Source organism: Coregonus clupeaformis, chromosome 9, assembly GCF_020615455.1.
Source record: "Coregonus clupeaformis isolate EN_2021a chromosome 9, ASM2061545v1, whole genome shotgun sequence".
Taxonomy (NCBI): domain Eukaryota; kingdom Metazoa; phylum Chordata; class Actinopteri; order Salmoniformes; family Salmonidae; genus Coregonus; species Coregonus clupeaformis.
Window position 1 is genome coordinate 1,743,890 of NC_059200.1, and position 19,318 is coordinate 1,763,207.

Consider the following 19,318-nt stretch of genomic DNA (forward strand, 5'->3'; position numbering starts at 1 on the left):
TAAACAATAATAGAAAGGTTTATATATTTGATGACTTATGGTGATCAAATCAAATCAAATCAAATTTTATTTGTCACGTACACGTGTTTAGCAGATGTTATCACGGGTGTAGCGAAATGCTTGTGCTTTTAGCTCTGACAGTGCAGTAATATATAACAAGTAATATCTTACAATTTCACAACATATACCCAATACACACAAATCTAAGTAAGAAATGGAATTTAAGAATATATACATATATACATAAATTATATGGACAAGCAATGACAGAGCGGCATGGACTAAGATACAGTAGAATATTATAGAATACAGTATAGACATATGAGATGAGTAATGCAAGATATGTAAACATTATTAAAGTGACTAGTGTTCCATTTCTTAAAGTGACCAGTGATTTCAATAGGCAGCAGCAGCCTCTAATGTGCTAGTGATGGCTATTTAACAGTCTGATGGCCTTGAGATAGAAGCTGTTTTTCATTCTCTCGGTCCCAGCTTTGATGCACCTGTACTGACCTCGCCTTCTGGATGATAGCGGGGTGAACAGGCAGTGGCTCGGGTGGTTGATGTCCTTGATGATCTTTTTGGCCTTCCTGTGACATCGGGTGCTGTAGGTGTCCTGGAGGGCGGGTAGTTTGCCCCCGGTAATGCGTTCGGCAGACCGCACCACCCTCTGGAGAGCCCTGCGGTTGCGGGTAGTGAAGCTTCCGTACCAGGCGGTGATACAGCCCGACAGGATGCTCTCAATTGTGCATCTGTAAAAGTTTGTGAGGGTTTTAGGTGCCAAGCCAAATTTATTCAGCCTCCTAAGGTTGAGTAGGCTCTGTTGTGCCTTCTTCACCACACTGTCTGCGTGGGTGGACCATTTCAGTCAACTCTTCTTACTCTAAAGGGCAAACTCTAATAGCCTACTGGTGGATCCAGATAAGATAATTGTCAATGCCTCTTGTCTTTATTCAATCTGATTTAGGAACCAAGGTGTTTACAAAATCTAAAATGGTCCGAAATACCCACCCATTCTTGATTAAGATGACTTATTCAACTTCTTTAACAAGAGGACAAAATAAGGAGAAACATTTTTGTATTAGCTTATTCTTGACCACTCCTTGGTTAGCCAGCATCTGCCTCCTCAGTTTATACTGCAGACTTTTCCCTCTCTAACTCTGCCCACCCAATTTCCTAGCATCCTTGGGCAAGTAAGTGCTGGCTCAGATGCCTGCTGCATCTTCTTGATGAAATGGCATTACTACTAAAAGGTCAGCTTCACTATCAAGTCCCAAGAAAGGCTTTTACCAACCCTCATTTATTTATTGTGCAATTATAGCCTACTACACTCAGTTACCATGCAGATTGTGGCCACGTAAAATAGAAAATGTCTACTTGGATGTCTGACCCACCCTTAGCACTCTGGTATGATAAAGATGTTGATAGACATCTGGATCCAGGATCCAAGAGAAATTGGATTGTTGTTGAGTTGGATGATATATTGTGCAAATACTCTGAGTAGAGATCGTTCAACAACTATTTAAAACAGGTCGTTTTACCCTACTTATTTCCACTGAAACTATACACTCTCACCTCAAGATTTAGCTGAGTAAGCAGCTGATGTGTCATTGTGTCAGAAGATGTACTACTACCAGTGCTTGGGAAATGGACAGGATGGAGCTGTGTTGACTTATCAAAAATGTATATTTGACAGAAAGGTCCTGATGAAATGTGGGATGATTCAGTTCTAAGCAAGTGGATCTGTGGCAAGCCCTGTTTGACTTTTGTGGGCAAATGAATTGAAGTTGTTCTCATTTGCTGCACATACACACAGCAAGAGTAACATTAATTGTTTATAGCCTATTAGTAGTGGCTTCACCTGTTATCTGTTACCAGTGGTAAAAATACTTTATAAAGTACTACTTAAGTAGTTTTTTTGGGTATCTGTACTTTACTTTACTGCGCTTATCAAAAGAACATCCCTGGTCATCCCTACTGCCTCTGATCTGGCGGACTCACTAAACACAAATGCTTCATTTGTAAATTATGTATGAGTGTTGGAGTGTGCCCCTGGCTATCTGTCAAACCGTCTGGTTTGCTTAATATAAGGAATTTGAAATGGTTTATACTTTTACTTTTGATACTTAAGTACATTTGAGCAATTCCATTTATTTTTTATACTTAAGTATATTTAAAACTAAATACTTTTAGACTTTTACTCAAGCAATATTTTACTGGGTGACGTTCACATTTACTTGAGTCATTTTCTACTAAGGTATCTTTACTTTTAATCAAGTATGACAATTGAGTACTTTTTCCACCACTGTCTGTTACCCGTCAAATCAGGTCAACTGTAGGCATCAAGCCTATTGAGGAATACGATCTAGTTATAAAAAGTGAGTGGTTTGACGATAAATCTAATACACACCACATCGACCAGATAAACATGTGAATATATTTAAGGCCGTGAATTCAAGAGGCCTACAAAACTCCAATATCATGATTTTATTGTAAATCGATTAAACCCTTTGACCCACAGCTTTCACCCGTGCGGAACAAGAGTAGCCTACGCAAGTAGGAACTGACGTGCAATCACGAGGACGAATGATGTGGCAAAAATCTAAGGATGAATCGCAAAGAAATAGTACCAATGCATCCTTATCTCCAAAATGGCATGCTTCCTTTACACACTAGTCAATTTTCCTGGATGGTATAAAAATGAATAGGTTTCAATGGTGAATATCCTACATCAGTTTAATCATGATTAGAAATGACACTTTTTGAAACATGAATATCTGTATTCGTCCGCCCGACTGAAGTACACAGCCATTTCCGGATTGTTTCTCTTCTCCTGAGCAGCTGCCACCGCCATTGCAGGTCCAGGGTGTTCAGTGCAGCTGCAGCCGTCCGTCATCAGGGGAAGCGCGCAAGTAAACAGCAAAAGGACGAATAAAATCACCATCACATTTTCATACAAGACTTCGAGTCTACCCAATTGGACTGTAAACTAGCAGTTCCCTGGCTGTCCGGCTAGGATCTGAGAAGAAGCCGTAGTTTGTTAGCATTACTTGGAGAATCGGGAGGAGAGCAGAGGAACCGTCATGGCTCAGATTCTGCCTATCCGCTTTCAGGAGCACCTGCAGGTATGTTGTCTGTTGAATGAATGGTAATATTTCGGAAAAATTATCATCTATTACTTTCCTCATATTCATTGTTCCATAGGACACCAAAATAACCGATAATTAAGCGAGCGTCACTGATCTCTGAATGAAAAATAGCTCTCAGTCTCAACATAATGTGAGTTAGCTTAGCTAACTAGTTAGCTTATGACACATCGTCTCCCGGCTCGGTGGGAAGCTGACACTAGCGATGGATGATATTAGTTGGCTAGATATCGTTTCTACCTAGTTACCTTACCCGGTGGTGTGGATGGCGAGGTCGTTAGTAGGCAGATAAGCTATTATTGTTGATATTGGCTAGCTAAAATAAAGTATAGTTCGCTAACTAACCTGTAACAAACTCTAGTTAACTACTCACGTATGTGTCGCGAAGTGGCTAGCAATTTAGTTAGCTAGCTACCTTGCTAAGGAAATAATGGAATAGCAATTCACCATCAATCGCAAACTACGATGTCGGGTGTTTTGGTGTTTTAACGCATATAACTTTATAGCTAACGTTCGCTAGTTAGCTAGGTAACTAAATTGCTGACCATTCTACCCGGATCAAAGATTAGTTAGCTGACTTTAGCCAGCCGCTTAGCTAACGTTCTTCCCCGTCACACATCTGACTTATCTCAAGCGACTTGAGTTTGAATTGCCAACCCACCATTTACACTTGTTCTTGCCCCAGTTTTGAAAGTCTGGTCTAGCTCAGCCAGCTGAGCGAGGTCTTTAGCTAACACCAAGCCTCATAGTTAGTACTCAAGAATAGGCAACGTTTGTATTTCTGTCCCTAACAGTAACAATCATATCCGTTCATTCATGCCGATTGCCTAACGATTGTAGTGTTTTGCTGGTGGTAGTGAATGGACATTACCTCCTAGGTACACACACCATGATAGTATGAGAGAGCATGTCATCAGCAGGTGCATGACACACCTTCACACGTAAGCAGACTTTGTTATGTGATTTTTAATGAATGTGTACCGACCAGTGATGTCCCATATCACAGATGACACTTTATAATTACTGTTCTGTTAATGAAATAAGACTCTTGGGCAGGTTGGCTGTAGCTTATGGTCAGTGGACGATTACCTCAAGCACTAAAATGCTCCACAAATGACACCTGACATAGAACACTGTGGGTGAAGTCTCAGGCCAATGAAACAAATGAGGACTCTTCCTATATTATCAGGGAATATGTGTGAATGGGAATGTTTGTGGTTTTGAATTACCATACCTTAGCCTGACAGGCTACATGTCATGTTGACTATTGAACTCACAGTAGGTCAGGTTGAGGAAGTGGAAAACATTCATGCTCCTTGGAGAGAATGACTTGTGTAAAGACTGTTGGCTTGCAAGTTCCGTGACCTAGCTAGTGAATAAATCATACTCTTTGGTGTTTTTGTGGAGCCTCAGATTCAGAACGAGACATGCAATCCGCCTACATCTTGGCTTCATAAAAATAATTTGTTTTGCATTGTGTTTATTTGTTGCTACATAATGCATCGTTTGTTTGTTTTTACAGCATGTCTCGCACACACTACCCGTTATTAGATGCACAGTTGGATAGATTGTCACAGTCAGACTGACTTTACAACAATACTTCCATAGACACAAAAGTGCTGCTTGTGACTGAGACTGTCACTTTTGTTGTTAAATTGTGCAGGTTTGCCTCTACATCTGAAGTGGTGCTGTTTTTGCTATTACATTGATTCTAGTTCATCTTCTCTATTCTCATGGATATTGTGTTGCGTCTGAGGGGAATTGCTACTGTTTTTCTCAGTAGTTCAATCTGTGGTGTAAAATTATAGGTTATTGTCAGGAGGATTATGGCTAACCACAGATGTTGTAGAGGTGAAGGGAGGGAAAATGTATTTCTCTCCTCTATTTCTCTCTGTCCCCCCCTCTCTGTCACTGTGAGCCAATGTTATTGGAGGGCTGTCCTCTAGTTTTTTTTGTGCAAAGTGCAGACAGGGATGGTGAAATTAACACAAATTAACCCTACAGGCAGTGCCCCAATCACGAGACCTATTATCCACTCCAGCCTTTACTGCTGCACAGCACAGTGCACTCACATCAATAGCACTCCATATCACTACTCTACCTGTTCTATAGGCTACTGAAGCTACATTTGAATCGGCAACTTTAAATAATAGAGCTCTAGAGTTATTCATACATCAAGTCTGAGGTTGACAAGCCTGTGTAAAGGCCTTTTGTCCTTGGAATTAGAATGTACAGTTTATAGAGGGGAAAAAGTCTGATGCCCTTGACAGATTCATAATTGCAGGAGTGGGTGTTAAAGAAGATTGAGGAAGGTGGTACTGTTAGATAATGTACTGGCCATTCTGTGCGCTGAGATTGAGCTCAGCTGGCACTGTCATTTCTATCTGCAGGCACTGGAATTCCAACTAGCGTTAGCGTAATGACTGGAAGTCTACAGATACGCTAGCGTATGGGTATGTAGAAAAACGGCAAATTGCCAGAATCTTGCAGTATCCCTTCAAAGCACACATGGCTTCACCCGGACTGACCCCACAGGCTGAGGGAAACCCATGGTGAACTTCATTGGAGTGCTTCTGGCTGGGGGAAACGGAGCCACTGGCAGCCCCCACCACAATTGTTTTCGTTGCGGAACTGAGCAGCATGGTCAATTTTTACAAGTACATATTGTGCGTGCAATGATGTCCGGGGTGGGGGGGCCAGTGTTCGTTGTTTACAGTAATTTATTTGTTGTAATATCACAAACGGACGTGGCTGGTTCACCACTAAGGATTCCAGCTTTAAAGCCTCCCATCCACTTTATTTGCTCTCCATCTGCGGGTGTCCTGTCCTTTCCTCACTCATACGGGGCCACTTGCATAGCTTGTATTTTTATATATCAACCATTTATACAGCTGGGTATTTGGTGAGCTCTGGCTGCTATAGATTGGGACTTTTCTCTCTCTAAGTAACAAGACCACTGCTTGTCTTTCCAGGCATTATTATTTTACACACAGATACAGTAGGCACTCACACACTCATAAAGCCAGACACTCAGATTGTATAACGCTGCTAATTGTGCAAAAGTTGGAGTTGAAAAATATATCAAACATGACTGGAAAGCTGGGTTCCTGCTCTTTTCAATAATTGCTGACTTGTCTTTTAGGAATGTTGCTCAGTGACTGGGCTTATTAGAGCACATTTCGTTCCATGCAGCAATCAGCTGTATGAGGAGTTGCACGCTCTTGCCATCCGACATTTGATATTAGTCAGATAAATAAACGGCATACCTCATTAACAGCTTCGGGAATATTTTTTAATTTTTTTAAAAGATTATGTAGAAAACAATAGCATTATTACATAAAAAAATATATATACATTGATTTGTGAAAATGTAGTTTCTGTAAATAATGTTTGTCTTGACAAGCAAGCAGCTACATGTAGGTCTAGGCCTACGTAAACCTTTCTTTGCTAATAATGACATCGCTGTGTATGATGTCTGATATGAAAAAAGACTGAAAATGTGGAGGACTTTTATTCTGTGATTGTGGAATGCGTGTGCCGATGTTCATCTCAGAATTGATGGGTTTCCCTCCTCCGCTGAGATGGGTCTGGCGCTAGTATCCAGGACTTACTTAGGCGGGGCTCACTCCAGAGGGAAGGATTTGACATTCTTCACTTCACTTGGAAACCCAATGCTGGTTAGTAACAAGTTTGAAGTGTCAGATATCTTGAAGATTGTGAAGGAATAAATAGAAATTCTAAAAAAATATTTGTTTTGGAGTTTGAAAATGTACTGGCCCAAGCAGGCCATATGAAAGCTTGATTAACTGACCGGGTGAGCTCGGCAGATGTTGCCGGAGAAGCCCTGAATGTCGAGCACTGACAACCAACCATCAAACAGCAGCAGGTAGGCTGACAAGATCAGCCTTAAGTCTAACGAAATCTAAGTACTTGCGATATTTTGACAGGCTCTCGTTTGCTGGTGTCGAACTTTTGTGACATTGTTTAGAATTTTTTGCAGTCCACTAAGTCAGCGAAATTAAGTTCACCAAAGTGGTCAAACCTGGCTCTCATTTAAACCCTGGACCTGTTTGATGAGCTGGCACTATCATCGTTGCCACGAAATGCCAACTCCAGTTTACCTAGGTAGCATTAATTAGCTAGGTCTTTCAAAATCTCACGGTTCTCTTTTACCTTTGCATTATGCATGCTGATGTTCAGTTTCCATTGTTCATTCAATTCCAGATCTATCCGTGAGCTGTAGGGCTGTCCTCTACAACAACAAAATATTGGTAGACCGAGACCCGTCATGTTTAAACTTATTTTTCCATATATAGACACATATGAATAAAATCAACTACATATGCACTTAGCTTGTCTGATGCTTTAAGCACACTGTTTGAGTAAATAATGAAGACACACAAATGACTCAAGAAAGAGCCTGATGGTCACACTGTTATAAAAAATGACAGCGAGTGCCTGTGTGATCAGAAATACAGTGTAGACATTGTTAATGTTGTAAATGGCTATTGTAGCTGGAAACGGCTGATTTTTAATGGAATATCTACATAGGCGTACAGAGGACCATTATCAGCAACCATCAGTCCTGTGTTCCAATGGCACGTTGTGTTTGCTAATCCAAGTTTATCATTTTAAAAGGCTAATTGATCATTAGAAAACGCTTTTGCAATGATGTTAGCACAGCTTGAAACTGTTGTGCTGATTTAAAGAAGCAATAAAACTGGCCTTCTTGAGACTAGTTGAGTATCCGGAGCATCAGCAATTGTGGGTTCGATTACAGGATCAAAATGGCCAGAAACAAATATCTTTCTTCTGAAACTCGTCAGTCTATTCTTGTTCTGAGAAATGAAGGCTATTCCATGCGAGAAATTGCCAAGAAACTGAATATCTCGTACAACGCTGTGTACTACTCCCTTCACAGAACAGCGCAAACTGGCTCTAACCAGAATAGAAAGAGGAGTGGGAGGCCCCGGTGCACAACTGAGCAAGAGGACATTAGTGTCTTCTAAATGACTAAAATGTAATGTAAATGTAGTTTGAGAAACAGACGCCTCACAGGTCCTCAACTGGCAGCTTCATTAAATAGTACCCGCAAAACACCAGTCTCAACGTCAACAGTGAAGAGGCAACTCCGGGATGCTGACCTTCTAGGCAGAGTTGCAAAGAAAAAGCCATATCTCAGACTGGCCAATAAAAAGAAAATATTAAGATGGGCAAAATAATACAGACACTGGACAGAGGAAGATTGGAAAAAAGTGTTATGGACAGACGAATCGAAGTCTGAGGTGTTCAGATCACAAAGAAGAACATTTGTGAGACGCAGACCAAATGAAAAGATGCTGGAGGAGTGCTTGATGCCATCTGTCAAGCATGGTGGAGGCAATGTGATGGTCTGGGGGTGCTTTGGTGGTGGTAAAGTGGGAGATTTGTATAGGGTAAAAGGGATCTTGAAGAAGGCTATCACTCCATTTTTCAACGCCATGCCATACCCTGTGGACGGCGCTTGATTGGAGCCAATTTCCTCCTACAACAGGACAATGACCCAAAGCACAGCTCCAAACTATGCAAGAACTATTTAGGGAAGAAGCAGTCAGCTGGTATTCTGTCTATAATGGAGTGGCCAGCACAGTCACCGGATCTCAACCCTATTGAGCTGTTGTGGGAGCAGCTTGACCGTATGGTATGTAAGAAGTGCCCATCAAGCCAATCCAACCTGTGGGAGATGCTTCAGGAAGCATGGGGGGGAAATCTCTTAAGATTACCTCAACAAATTGACAACTAGAATGCCAAAGGTATGCAAGGTTGTAATTGCTGCAAATTGAGGATTCTTTGACGAAAGCAAAGTTTGAAGGACACAATTATTTCTATTAAAAATCATTATTTCTAACCTTGTCAGTGACTACATTTCCTATTAATTTTGCTATATTTCCAATTCAAACTAATTTCATGTATGTTTTCATGGAAAACAAGGACATTTCAAAGTGACCCCTAAATTTTGAACGGTAGTGTACAGTACCAGTCAAAAGTTTGGACACACCTACTCATTCCAGGGTTTTTCTTTATTTTTACTATTTTTTACATTGTAGAATAATAGTGAAGACATCAAAACTATGAAATAACACATGGAATCATGTAGTAACCACAAAAGTGTTCATATAGCCACCCTTTGCCTTGATGACAGCTTTGCACACTCTTGGCATTCTCTCAACCAGCTTCACCTGGAATGCTTTTCCAACAGTCTTGAAGGAGTTCCCACATATGCTGAGCACTTGTTGGCTGCTTTTCCTTCACTCTGCGGTCATTGTCCTGTTGAAAAACAAATGATAGTCCCACTAAGCTCAAACCAGATGGGATGGCGTATCGCTGCAGAATGCTGTGGTGGCCATGCTGGTTATGTGTGCCTTGAATTCTAAATAAATCACAGTTTCACCAGCAAAGCACCCCCACACCATAACACCACCTCCTCCATGCTTTACGGTGGGAACTACACATGCAGAGATCATCTGTTCACCCACACGTGTGTCACAAAGACACGGCGGTTGGAACCAAAAAAGTTCTTAAAATGTTCAATTTTGATTGACCTTCATGTCTTAAAGTAATGATGGACTGTCGTTTCTCTTTGCTTATTTGAGATGTTCTTGCCATAATATGGACTTGGTATTTTACCAAATAGGGCTATCTTCTGTATACCCCCCTCCCCACCTCGTCACAACACAACTGATTGGCTCAAACGCATTAAGAAGTAAATACAATTCACAAATGAACTTTTAAGAAGGCACGCCTGTTAATTGAAATGCATTCCAGGTTGACTACCTCAGGAAGCTGGTTGAGAGTATGCCAAGAGTGTGCAAAGCTGTCATCAAGGCAAAGGGTGGCTATTTGAAGAATCTCAAATATAAAATATTTTGATTTGTTTAACACTTTTGTGGTTACTACATGATTCCATACAGTGAGGGGAAAAAAGTATTTGATCCCCTGCTGATTTTGTACGTTTGCCCACTGACAAAGGAATGATCAGTCTATTATTTTAATGGTAGGTTTATTTGAACAGTGATAGACAGAATAACAACAAAAACATCCTGAAAAATGCATGTCAAAAATGTTATACATTGATTTGCATTTTAACGAGGGAAATAAGTATTTGACCCTCTCTCAGTCAGAAAGATTTCTGGCTCCCAGGTGACTTTTATACAGGTAACGAGCTGAGATTAGGAGCACACTCTTAAAGGGAGTGCTCCTAATCTCAGTTTGTTACCTGTATAAAAGACACCTGTCCACAGAAGCAATCAATCAATCAGATTCCAAACTCTCCACCATGGCCAAGACCAAAGAGCTCTCCAAGGATGTCAGGGACAAGATTGTAGACCTACACAAGGCTGGAATGGGCTACAAGACCATCGCCAAGCAGCTTGGTGAGAAGGTGACAACAGTTGATGCGATTATTCGCAAATGGAAGAAACACAAAAGAACTGTCAATCTCCCTCGCAAGATCTCACCTCGTGGAGTTGCAATGATCATGAGAACGGTGAGGAATCAGCCCAGAACTACACGGGAGCTGGGACCATAGTTACCAAGAAAACAATTGGTAACACACTACGCCGTGAAGGACTGAAATCCTGCAGCGCCCGCAAGGTCCCCCTGCTCAAGAAAGCACATATACAGGGCCGTCTGAAGTTTGCCAACGAACATCTGAATGATTCAGAAGAGAACTGGGTGAAAGTGTTGTGGTCAGATGAGACCAAAATGGAGCTCTTTGGCATCAACTCAACTCGCCATGTTTGGAGGAGGAGGAATGCTGCCTATGACCCCAAGAACACCATCCCCACCGTCAAACATGGAGGTGGAAACATTATGCTTTGAGGGTGTTTTTCTGCTAAGGGGACAGGACAACTTCACCGCATCAAAGGGACGATGGACGGGGCCATGTACCGTCAAATCTTGGGTGAGAACCTCCTTCCCTCAGCCAGGGCATTGAAAATGGGTCGTGGATGGGTATTCCAGCATGACAATGAACCAAAACACACGGCCAAGGCAACAAAGGAGTGGCTCAAGAAGAAGCACATTAAGGTCCTGGAGTGGCCTAGCCAGTCTCCAGACCTTAATCCCATAGAAAATCTGTGGAGGGAGCTGAATGTTCGAGTTGCCAAACGTCAGCCTCGAAACCTTAATGATTTGGAGAAGATCTGCAAAGATGAGTGGAACAAAATCCCTCCTGAGATGTGTGCAAACCTGGTGGCCAACTACAAGAAACGTCTGACCTCTGTGATTGCCAACAAGGGTTTTGCCACCAAGTACTAAGTCATGTTTTGCAGAGGGGTCAAATGCTTATTTCCCTCATTAAAATGCAAATCAATTTATAATATTTTTGACATGCGTTTTCTTGATTTTTTTTACGTACAAAATCAGCAGGGGATCAAATACTTTTTTCCATCACTGTATGTCTTATTTCGTAGTTTTGATGTCTTCACTATTGTTCTACAATGTAAAAAATAGTACAAATAAAGAAGAACCCTTGAATGAGTAGGTGTGTAGTCCCGTGTAGCTCAGTTGGTAGAGCATGGCGCTTGCAACGCCAGGGTTGTGGGTTCGATCCCTCACCTTCCTCATGATCATTGATGCCCCACGAGGTGAGATCTTGCATGGAGCCCCAGACCGAGGGTGATTGACCGTCATCTTGAACTTCTTCCATTTTCAAAGAATTTCAGTCCTTCACGGCGTAGTGTGTTACCAATTGTTTTCTTGGTAACTATGGTCCCAGCTCCCGTGTAGTTCTGGGCTGATTCCTCACCGTTCTCATGATCATTGCAACTCCACGAGGTGAGATCTTGCGAGGGAGATTGACAGTTCTTTTGTGTTTCTTCCATTTGCGAATAATCGCATCAACTGTTGTCACCTTCTCACCAAGCTGCTTGCCTATTGTCCTGTAGCCCATCCCAGCCTTGTGCAGGTCTACAATTTTATCCCTGATGTCCCTACACAGCTCTCTGGTCTTGGCCATTGTGGAGAGGTTGGAGTCTGTTTTGATTGAGTGTGTGGACAGGTGTCTTTTATACAGGTAATGAGTTCAAACAGGAGCAGTTAATACAGGTAATGAGTGGAGAACAGGAGGGCTTCTTAAAGAAAAACTAACAGGTCTGTGAGAGCCGGAATTCTTACTGGTTGGTAGGTGATCAAGTGGTTACAGTGGGGGAAAAAAGTATTTAGTCAGCCACCAATTGTGCAAGTTCTCCCACTTAAAAATATGAGAGAGGCCTGTAATTTTCATCATAGGTACACGTCAACTATGACAGACAAAATGAGAAAGAAAAATCCAGAAAATCACATTGTAGGATTTTTAATGAATTTATTTGCAAATTATGGTGGAAAATAAGTATTTGGTCAATAACAAAAGTTTCTCAATACTTTGTTATATACCCTTTGTTGGCAATGACACAGGTCAAACGTTTTCTGTAAGTCTTCACAAGGTTTTCACACACTGTTGCTGGTATTTTGGCCCATTCCTCCATGCAGATCTCCTCTAGAGCAGTGATGTTTTGGGGCTGTCACTGGGCAACACAGACTTTCAACTACCTCCAAAGATTTTCTATGGGGTTGAGATCTGGAGACTGGCTAGGCCACTCCAGGACCTTGAAATGCTTCTTACGAAGCCACCTCGTTGCCCGGGCGGTGTGTTTGGGATCATTGTCATGCTGAAAGACCCAGCCACGTTTCATCTTCAATGCCCTTGCTGATGGAAGGAGGTTTTCACTCAAAATCTCACGATACATGGCCCCATTCATTCTTTCCTTTACACGGATCAGTCGTCCTGGTCCCTTTGCAGAAAAACAGCCCCAAAGCATGATGTTTCCACCCCCATGCTTCACAGTAGGTATGGTGTTCTTTGGATGCAACTCAGCATTCTTTGTCCTCCAAACACGACGAGTTGAGTTTTTACCAAAAAGTTATATTTTGGTTTCATCTGACCATATGACATTCTCCCATTCCTCTTCTGGATCATCCAAATGCACTCTAGCAAACTTCAGACGGGCCTGGACATGTACTGGCTTAAGCAGGGGGACACGTCTGGCACTGCAGGATTTGAATCCCTGGCGGCGTAGTGTGTTACTGATGGTAGGGTTTGTTACTTTGGTCCCAGCTCTCTGCAGGTCATTCACTAGGTCCCCCCGTGTGGTTCTGGGATTTTTGCTCACCGTTCTTGTGATCATTTTGACCCCACGGGGTGAGATCTTGCGTGGAGCCCCAGATCGAGGGAGTTTATCAGTGGTTTTGTATGTCTTCCATTTCCTAATAATTGATCCCACAGTTGATTTCTTCAAACCAAGCTGCTTACCTATTGCAGATTCAGTCTTCCCAGCCTGGTGCAGGTCTACAATTTTGTTTCTGGTGTCCTTTGACAGCTCTTTGGTCTTGGCCATAGTGGAGTTTGGAGTGTGACTGTTTGAGGTTGTGGACAGGTGTCTTTTATACTGATAACAAGTTCAAACAGGTGCCATTAATACAGGTAACGAGTGGAGGACAGAGGAGCCTCTTAAAGAAGAAGTTACAGGTCTGTGAGAGCCAGAAATCTTGCTTGTTTGTAGGTGACCAAATACTTATTTTCCACCATAATTTGCAAATAAATTCATTACAAATCCTACAATGTGATTTTCTGGATTTTTTCCCCTCAATTTGTCTGTCATAGTTGACGTGTACCTATGATGAAAATTACAGGCCTCTCTCATCTTTTTAAGTGGGAGAACTTGCACAATTGGTGGCTGACTAAATACTTTTTTCCCCCACTGTATGTCATGCAATAAAATGCAAATTAATTACTTTAAAATCATACAATGTGATTTTCTGGATTTTTGTTTTAGATTGTCTCTCACAGTTGAAGTCTACCTATGATAAAAATTACAGACCTCTACATGCTTTGTAAGTAGGAAAACCTGCAAAATCGGCAGTGTATCAAATACTTGTTCTCCCCACTGCATATCAACAGTAAAACGAGTCCTATATCAACATAACCTGAAAGGCCGCTCAGCAAGGAACAAGCCACTGCTCCAAACCGCCATAAAAAAGCCAGACTACGCTTTGCAACTGCACATGGGGACAAAGATCATACCTTTTGGAGAAGTGTCCTCTGGTCTGATGAAACAAAAATAGAACTGTTTGGCCATGATGACCATCGTTATGTTTGGAGGCAAAATGGGGTGGCACTGGTGCATTTCACAAAATAGATGGCATCATGAGGAAGGAAACTTTTGTGGACATATTGAAGAAACATCTCAAGACATCAGTCAGGAAGTTAAAGCTTGGTCGCAAATGGGTCTTCCAAATGGACAATGACCCCAAGCATACTTCCAAAGTTGTGGCAAAATGCTTTAAGGAAAACAATGTCAAGATATTGGAGACCTCAATCCTATAGAACATTTGTGGGCAGAACTGAAAAGCTGTGTGCGAGCAAGGAGGCCTACAAACCTGACTCAGTTACACCAGCTCTGTCAGGAGGAATGGGCCAAAATTCACCCAACTTATTGTGGGAAGCTTGTGGAAGGCTACCCGAAACGTTTGACCCAAGTGAAACAATTTAAAGGCAATGCTACCAAATACTAATTGACTATGTAAACATCTGACCCACTGGGAATGTGATGAAAGAAATAAAAGCTGAAATAAATAATTCTCTACTATTATTCTGACATTTCACATTCTTAAAATAAAGTGGTGATCCTAACTGACCTAAGACAGGGAATTTTTACTAGGATTAATTGTCAGGAATTGTGAAAAACTGAGTTTAAATGTATTTGGCTAAGGTGTATGTAAACATCCGACTTCAACTGTGTATATATAGCGATTCGATGTTCCAAACATATTGCTCAACATATGTCTGTTGCAGAGGGACGAGAGCCATGAGTAAACGAGTTTTGATCAGTCATGGAAATTAAAGTGCTAAAAACAAATTGGCTCCGTATTTAAAAAGATGGAGAACAAGCTATGAAGGAAAAATACTGGAGTTAGAAATTTATAAATTATTTTCAAAGCGATCTTATACGCTGTATCGTCAACTAATATGTAACTGTATAGATTTTTCCCCCCATCACTATGAAGTAGCCTAGTTTTATCATACTAAGGCTGTCTAGCGAAGCATAAAACATGCATATCATTCTCTATATCTGTTAATGCAGCATGAACAAGTTACAAGCATGTAACTAGTTCAGCTGAAAATGAAATGGCCTCAGTCCTCAAGGTCGCTTCCTTTTCTCCTCTTAGCTAGCTACATTTTACATGACTGTTCTCCTCTGCTTACTGCTTTGAAGTCTTTATGCATTTTAGCACGGTAATAACCCTCGCCAAATGGCATTTAAATGAAACATTACATTTTACCCCAGCAGTAAAAATTTTTTTTTTATTGATTTTCTTCTTTAATAAAACATCACCTTTTAAAAGGTTTGTGTGGTGAACTTTGAACTGTCAAATGGTAACCGGCTGATATCTCGTGACATGCTTGTGAGGATATGGATTTGCTGAACACTTGACATTCCTCGGTGCAGGCAACCCGACTGTACAATAAAGCAGCAAAGCATTTCACAAAAAGGAAAAGAAACTACCCGGAAACCAACCCTCAGTCAGCAGAACTGGCTGGACCAGTGGCTGGACTCCACTCTGCATTCAGCTTCTTTTTTCCTCCCTCCTTTCCCCCTTTTTCCCTTAGATCCATCAGGCCAGGGCACCCCTCTTCCTCACCCCTGGGTTGGTGCTGGTCAAATGTCCCCTGGTTCGTGGTCACATGGTCGCTGTGGAGACGGCGCCAGATTGTTTCAGTCCGTTGAACAATGGGCTCCTGCTTCCTGTTGTGAAGTTCTAGAGCGAGCTGGAGCCTCTGCACATTCAGCACATCCTACCCTTGCCCTTCCTTGAACCCCCCCCCCGCACCCCCCGTGCTGCAGGACGCCGGGGGCTTTTGTGCTGAGCAAGGTGCCCGTGTTCCCTCCAAGGAAGAGAGGAAACGCAAACTTCGGGTTAAATTAGCAGATTAATTCATGGGGCAGGGGCTCCCTCTGGTTATGAGAGAGCTTAAGAAAGCTATTGGTCAACTGCAAAACATACAGATTGATGCAGCACGGGGACTGACCAAGACCAGACGGAGAGCACACATTATACCGGTTTTAAGGTCTCTGCACTGGCTGCCTGTGAGCTTCAGAATTAATTTTAAGTTTCTTCTATTGGTTTTTAAATCAATCCACGATTGTGCACCCCAATACATGTCAGACATGCGTTTAAGTTATGTACCTCAGGTCCTCTGGCGCTGGCCTTTTAACTATCCCAAAGCCTAGGACCAAGAGGCATGGAGAGGCAGCCTTTAGTTATTATGCCTCCAGCCTCTGGAATAGCCTGCCAGAGAACCTGAGGGGGGCTGAAACTGTGGACATATTTAAAAGAGATATTAAACACATTTTTGCTTTGCTTTTCCTTAGGGTGCTTTTTAGTCGTTCAGTTTGTCATTCTTTTGTTTTTGATCTTATGTTTGTGTAGTAAATATTTCAGCTTTTATATAAATTGTTTTATGTTTTTTTTCCTGTAAAGCACATTGCGTTGCATTCCATATCTGAAATGTGCTGTATAAATAAAGCTTGATTTGATTTGAGTAACATGGTGGTCGGGGAAAGTGTCTGATTTGCGGTTTAGCCTAGTAGTCGTAACATAAGCTTTGATTAAGCCAGGGAGAGAGAGTGCAGTTGCATGTTGACTTGGATGCTCATTCGTAGCCGCAAGGCTTAGCTAGGCTACAGCTTTGTGAAAGGGATGATTTCTTTTCAGTTTAAGGTCACTGATTCCTGGTGAGAGAGGAGAGCAGCTGCAGTAGTGAGCACAGTGTAGCGGTATTGCTGCTTCTAGAGAGCTGAAGCGGAAGTTGGCAATGATAACACCAACAATGTCAACTGAACTTGCAGATTTCTTGTAAACCAATTACAGATTTCTTGGTCGATCACAAACTGTTACCGGGATAGCATTCATTATGTCACTATCTGAAAACCCCTTATGATATTAGCTTTGTCTCTCTGTTTTCTGGAGTCTGTGCTGCGGATGTTTAGCCCTGTTCCACACAGTGCACTACTGCTTTTCCACTGTCTGCCAGTGAGGCTGTAGTGAGGTGGATATCCATTTGATCCAGCCACGCCAATGCATCTGGAACCAGGAGCTGCTCGGCTCAGCCCTTACTAATAAATGATCTAGCTGCATACGGATGTGTGTCAGTCTACATTTCCTGTCGGCTTCCCAGTCTTACGTAACAGAGAAGTATGCAGAGCATGCACCACTGTAGTGCCATTTAACATCTAGTTAGGGGTTTTCATGTCATTGTGACAATGACAGTGGAGTGGGAGAGACTTGTTTGTAAAGGTAGTGGTGATGGTGATATATGAGGAGAGGTTTGATGGTGGGTGAGGAGTGACTTACTGTTACCTTGTGGCTGTCTGTCTGCTTCTTCCCACAGCACAGCACTCACCCGCAGAGTCAATCGCCTGGCAGGGAGCATCACTCAGAATCATGCTCCCTCGCTCTTTTCCTCTTTTTCATCCCTCTGCCTTTCAGTTTCCCCCAATATCTCTCTCTCGCTCTCATCATGCTGCCGTGGCAAAGTGAACTTTGACAAGGACACCCGCCGGATAAATAACCATGTCACGCTGTGGTGTCAGCCGTGACGCTAACTCTTTCTCTGTCTGTCTCTCTCTCCCCCTCTTGTCTCTCTCTTCAATCTTTCGTCATCTTTCAAGTCTCTCCTGCTCTTTACTCACTTTCTTTACGCACTCTATCTACTCTCCTTTCTTATATTGCTCTTCTGTGTCAAGTATTGTCACTTGTGCATCCCCGCTGTGTTGGCTTACATGTCATATTTAATGCAGTGATTCGCCGGCAATGTGCCAAAACCCGCTAATCCAGCTTGTGCCAAGGGGTAGGTAACCCAACACCAGGTCTGTGTGAGGAGAGGAGAGGACACAGCCTCATGACTAAATTAGTGATTTTCCAGCCTCTTCCAGGTTAGCGTGTATAATGGTGTAGGTTTGTTCTGGTTTCACCCAAATTCCTCCTCAGTGATGTCATGCATGGCTATGTGGGGGCGGCTATGTTAGTGCCTGCCCAGCTTGCACTCATGTTTGCCTGGTCATAGAAAATCAGTGTAGACCGACAAACGTTTTGCTCAAATCAAATTTAAAATAAAATGTTATGTCACATGCGCCGAATACAACTGGTATAGACTTTACCATGAAATGCTTCCAACGATATAATTTTAAAATAATTATACAAATACAATAGTAACACAAGGAATAAAATGCACAAGGATGGAGCTATATACAGGGAGTACCAGATCAATGTGCAGAGTTATTTGAGGTAGATATGTACATGAAGGCAGGGTAAAGTGACTAGGCATCAGGATAGATGAGTAAAATAATGAACAAGAGTAGCAGCAGCAAATTGTGTGTGCGCATGCGGTGAATGTGTGTGGGAGTGACAGTGTGTGTGACCTCAACGACCTGTGCGATTGGAGTGGAGCTCAGGTGGACACAGACTGATATGGAAACTGAGCCAGTGACTGCCTCTGATGCAGTTGTGGCAGATTGCGGTGTTGTTGTGGAGGCTTCTGTCACTCATGATGGAACATCCCATCCTACATCCAGGACAACACTCCTTGGTATCAGACGGATGCAGCTACTACAACACTGGACTGGCCTGCGGCTGCTGGGAAACTCGCTGCTCTGGACTGTGCTGACCACTCTGTCTCACATTCCATGTACCAGAATGCTGCAGTTGGCGAGGACATTCTCACCTTTATTGTTAAGGCGATTCTGTAATCTGTAATATAATCTCTCTGGTACCCTGCAAACCATGACCCATTTTGTATTTTGTTTTATACATCAGCCTTCTGTGTGTTCTCTATTTGACTCCGTCTGCATATTTGCAATAAAACGCAAAATGTTTCTCCATCTCCTTAGCTATCATACTCTAATTCCACCATGCATTCCACTGATTTCAAAACTCGGTCCTCCAGAAAATGGAAAGCAACATCTTTGCAGTTCTACTATGTGATATCTTTCAAAAAAGACACGTTAGAAAGGATTACCTACACATACTGACCAGCTCATGTTATAGACCGAAGCGTGCTACATGGCAGACCAATCCGAACTCATCTCTCGGAA

The 19,318-nt window shown here is 42.3% G+C and overlaps 1 protein-coding gene across 4 annotated transcripts in view; it reads left to right on the top strand.

Moving 5' to 3' along the window:
• Window positions 1-2,691: 2,691 nt before the first annotated feature.
• Window positions 2,692-19,318, top strand: part of LOC121573560 (clathrin heavy chain 1) — a 75,493-nt gene continuing 58,866 nt past the window's right edge. For 2 of the 4 annotated variants that reach the window (XM_041885643.2, XM_041885644.2), the window contains exon 1: window positions 2,692-3,125. In XM_041885643.2, the coding sequence (XP_041741577.1) occupies window positions 3,084-3,125 (42 nt within the window). In that variant the 5' untranslated portion in view covers window positions 2,692-3,083. The remainder of the gene's footprint in view (window positions 3,126-19,318) is intronic. The other 2 variants (XM_041885646.2, XM_041885647.2) reach the window with 1 other exon arrangement.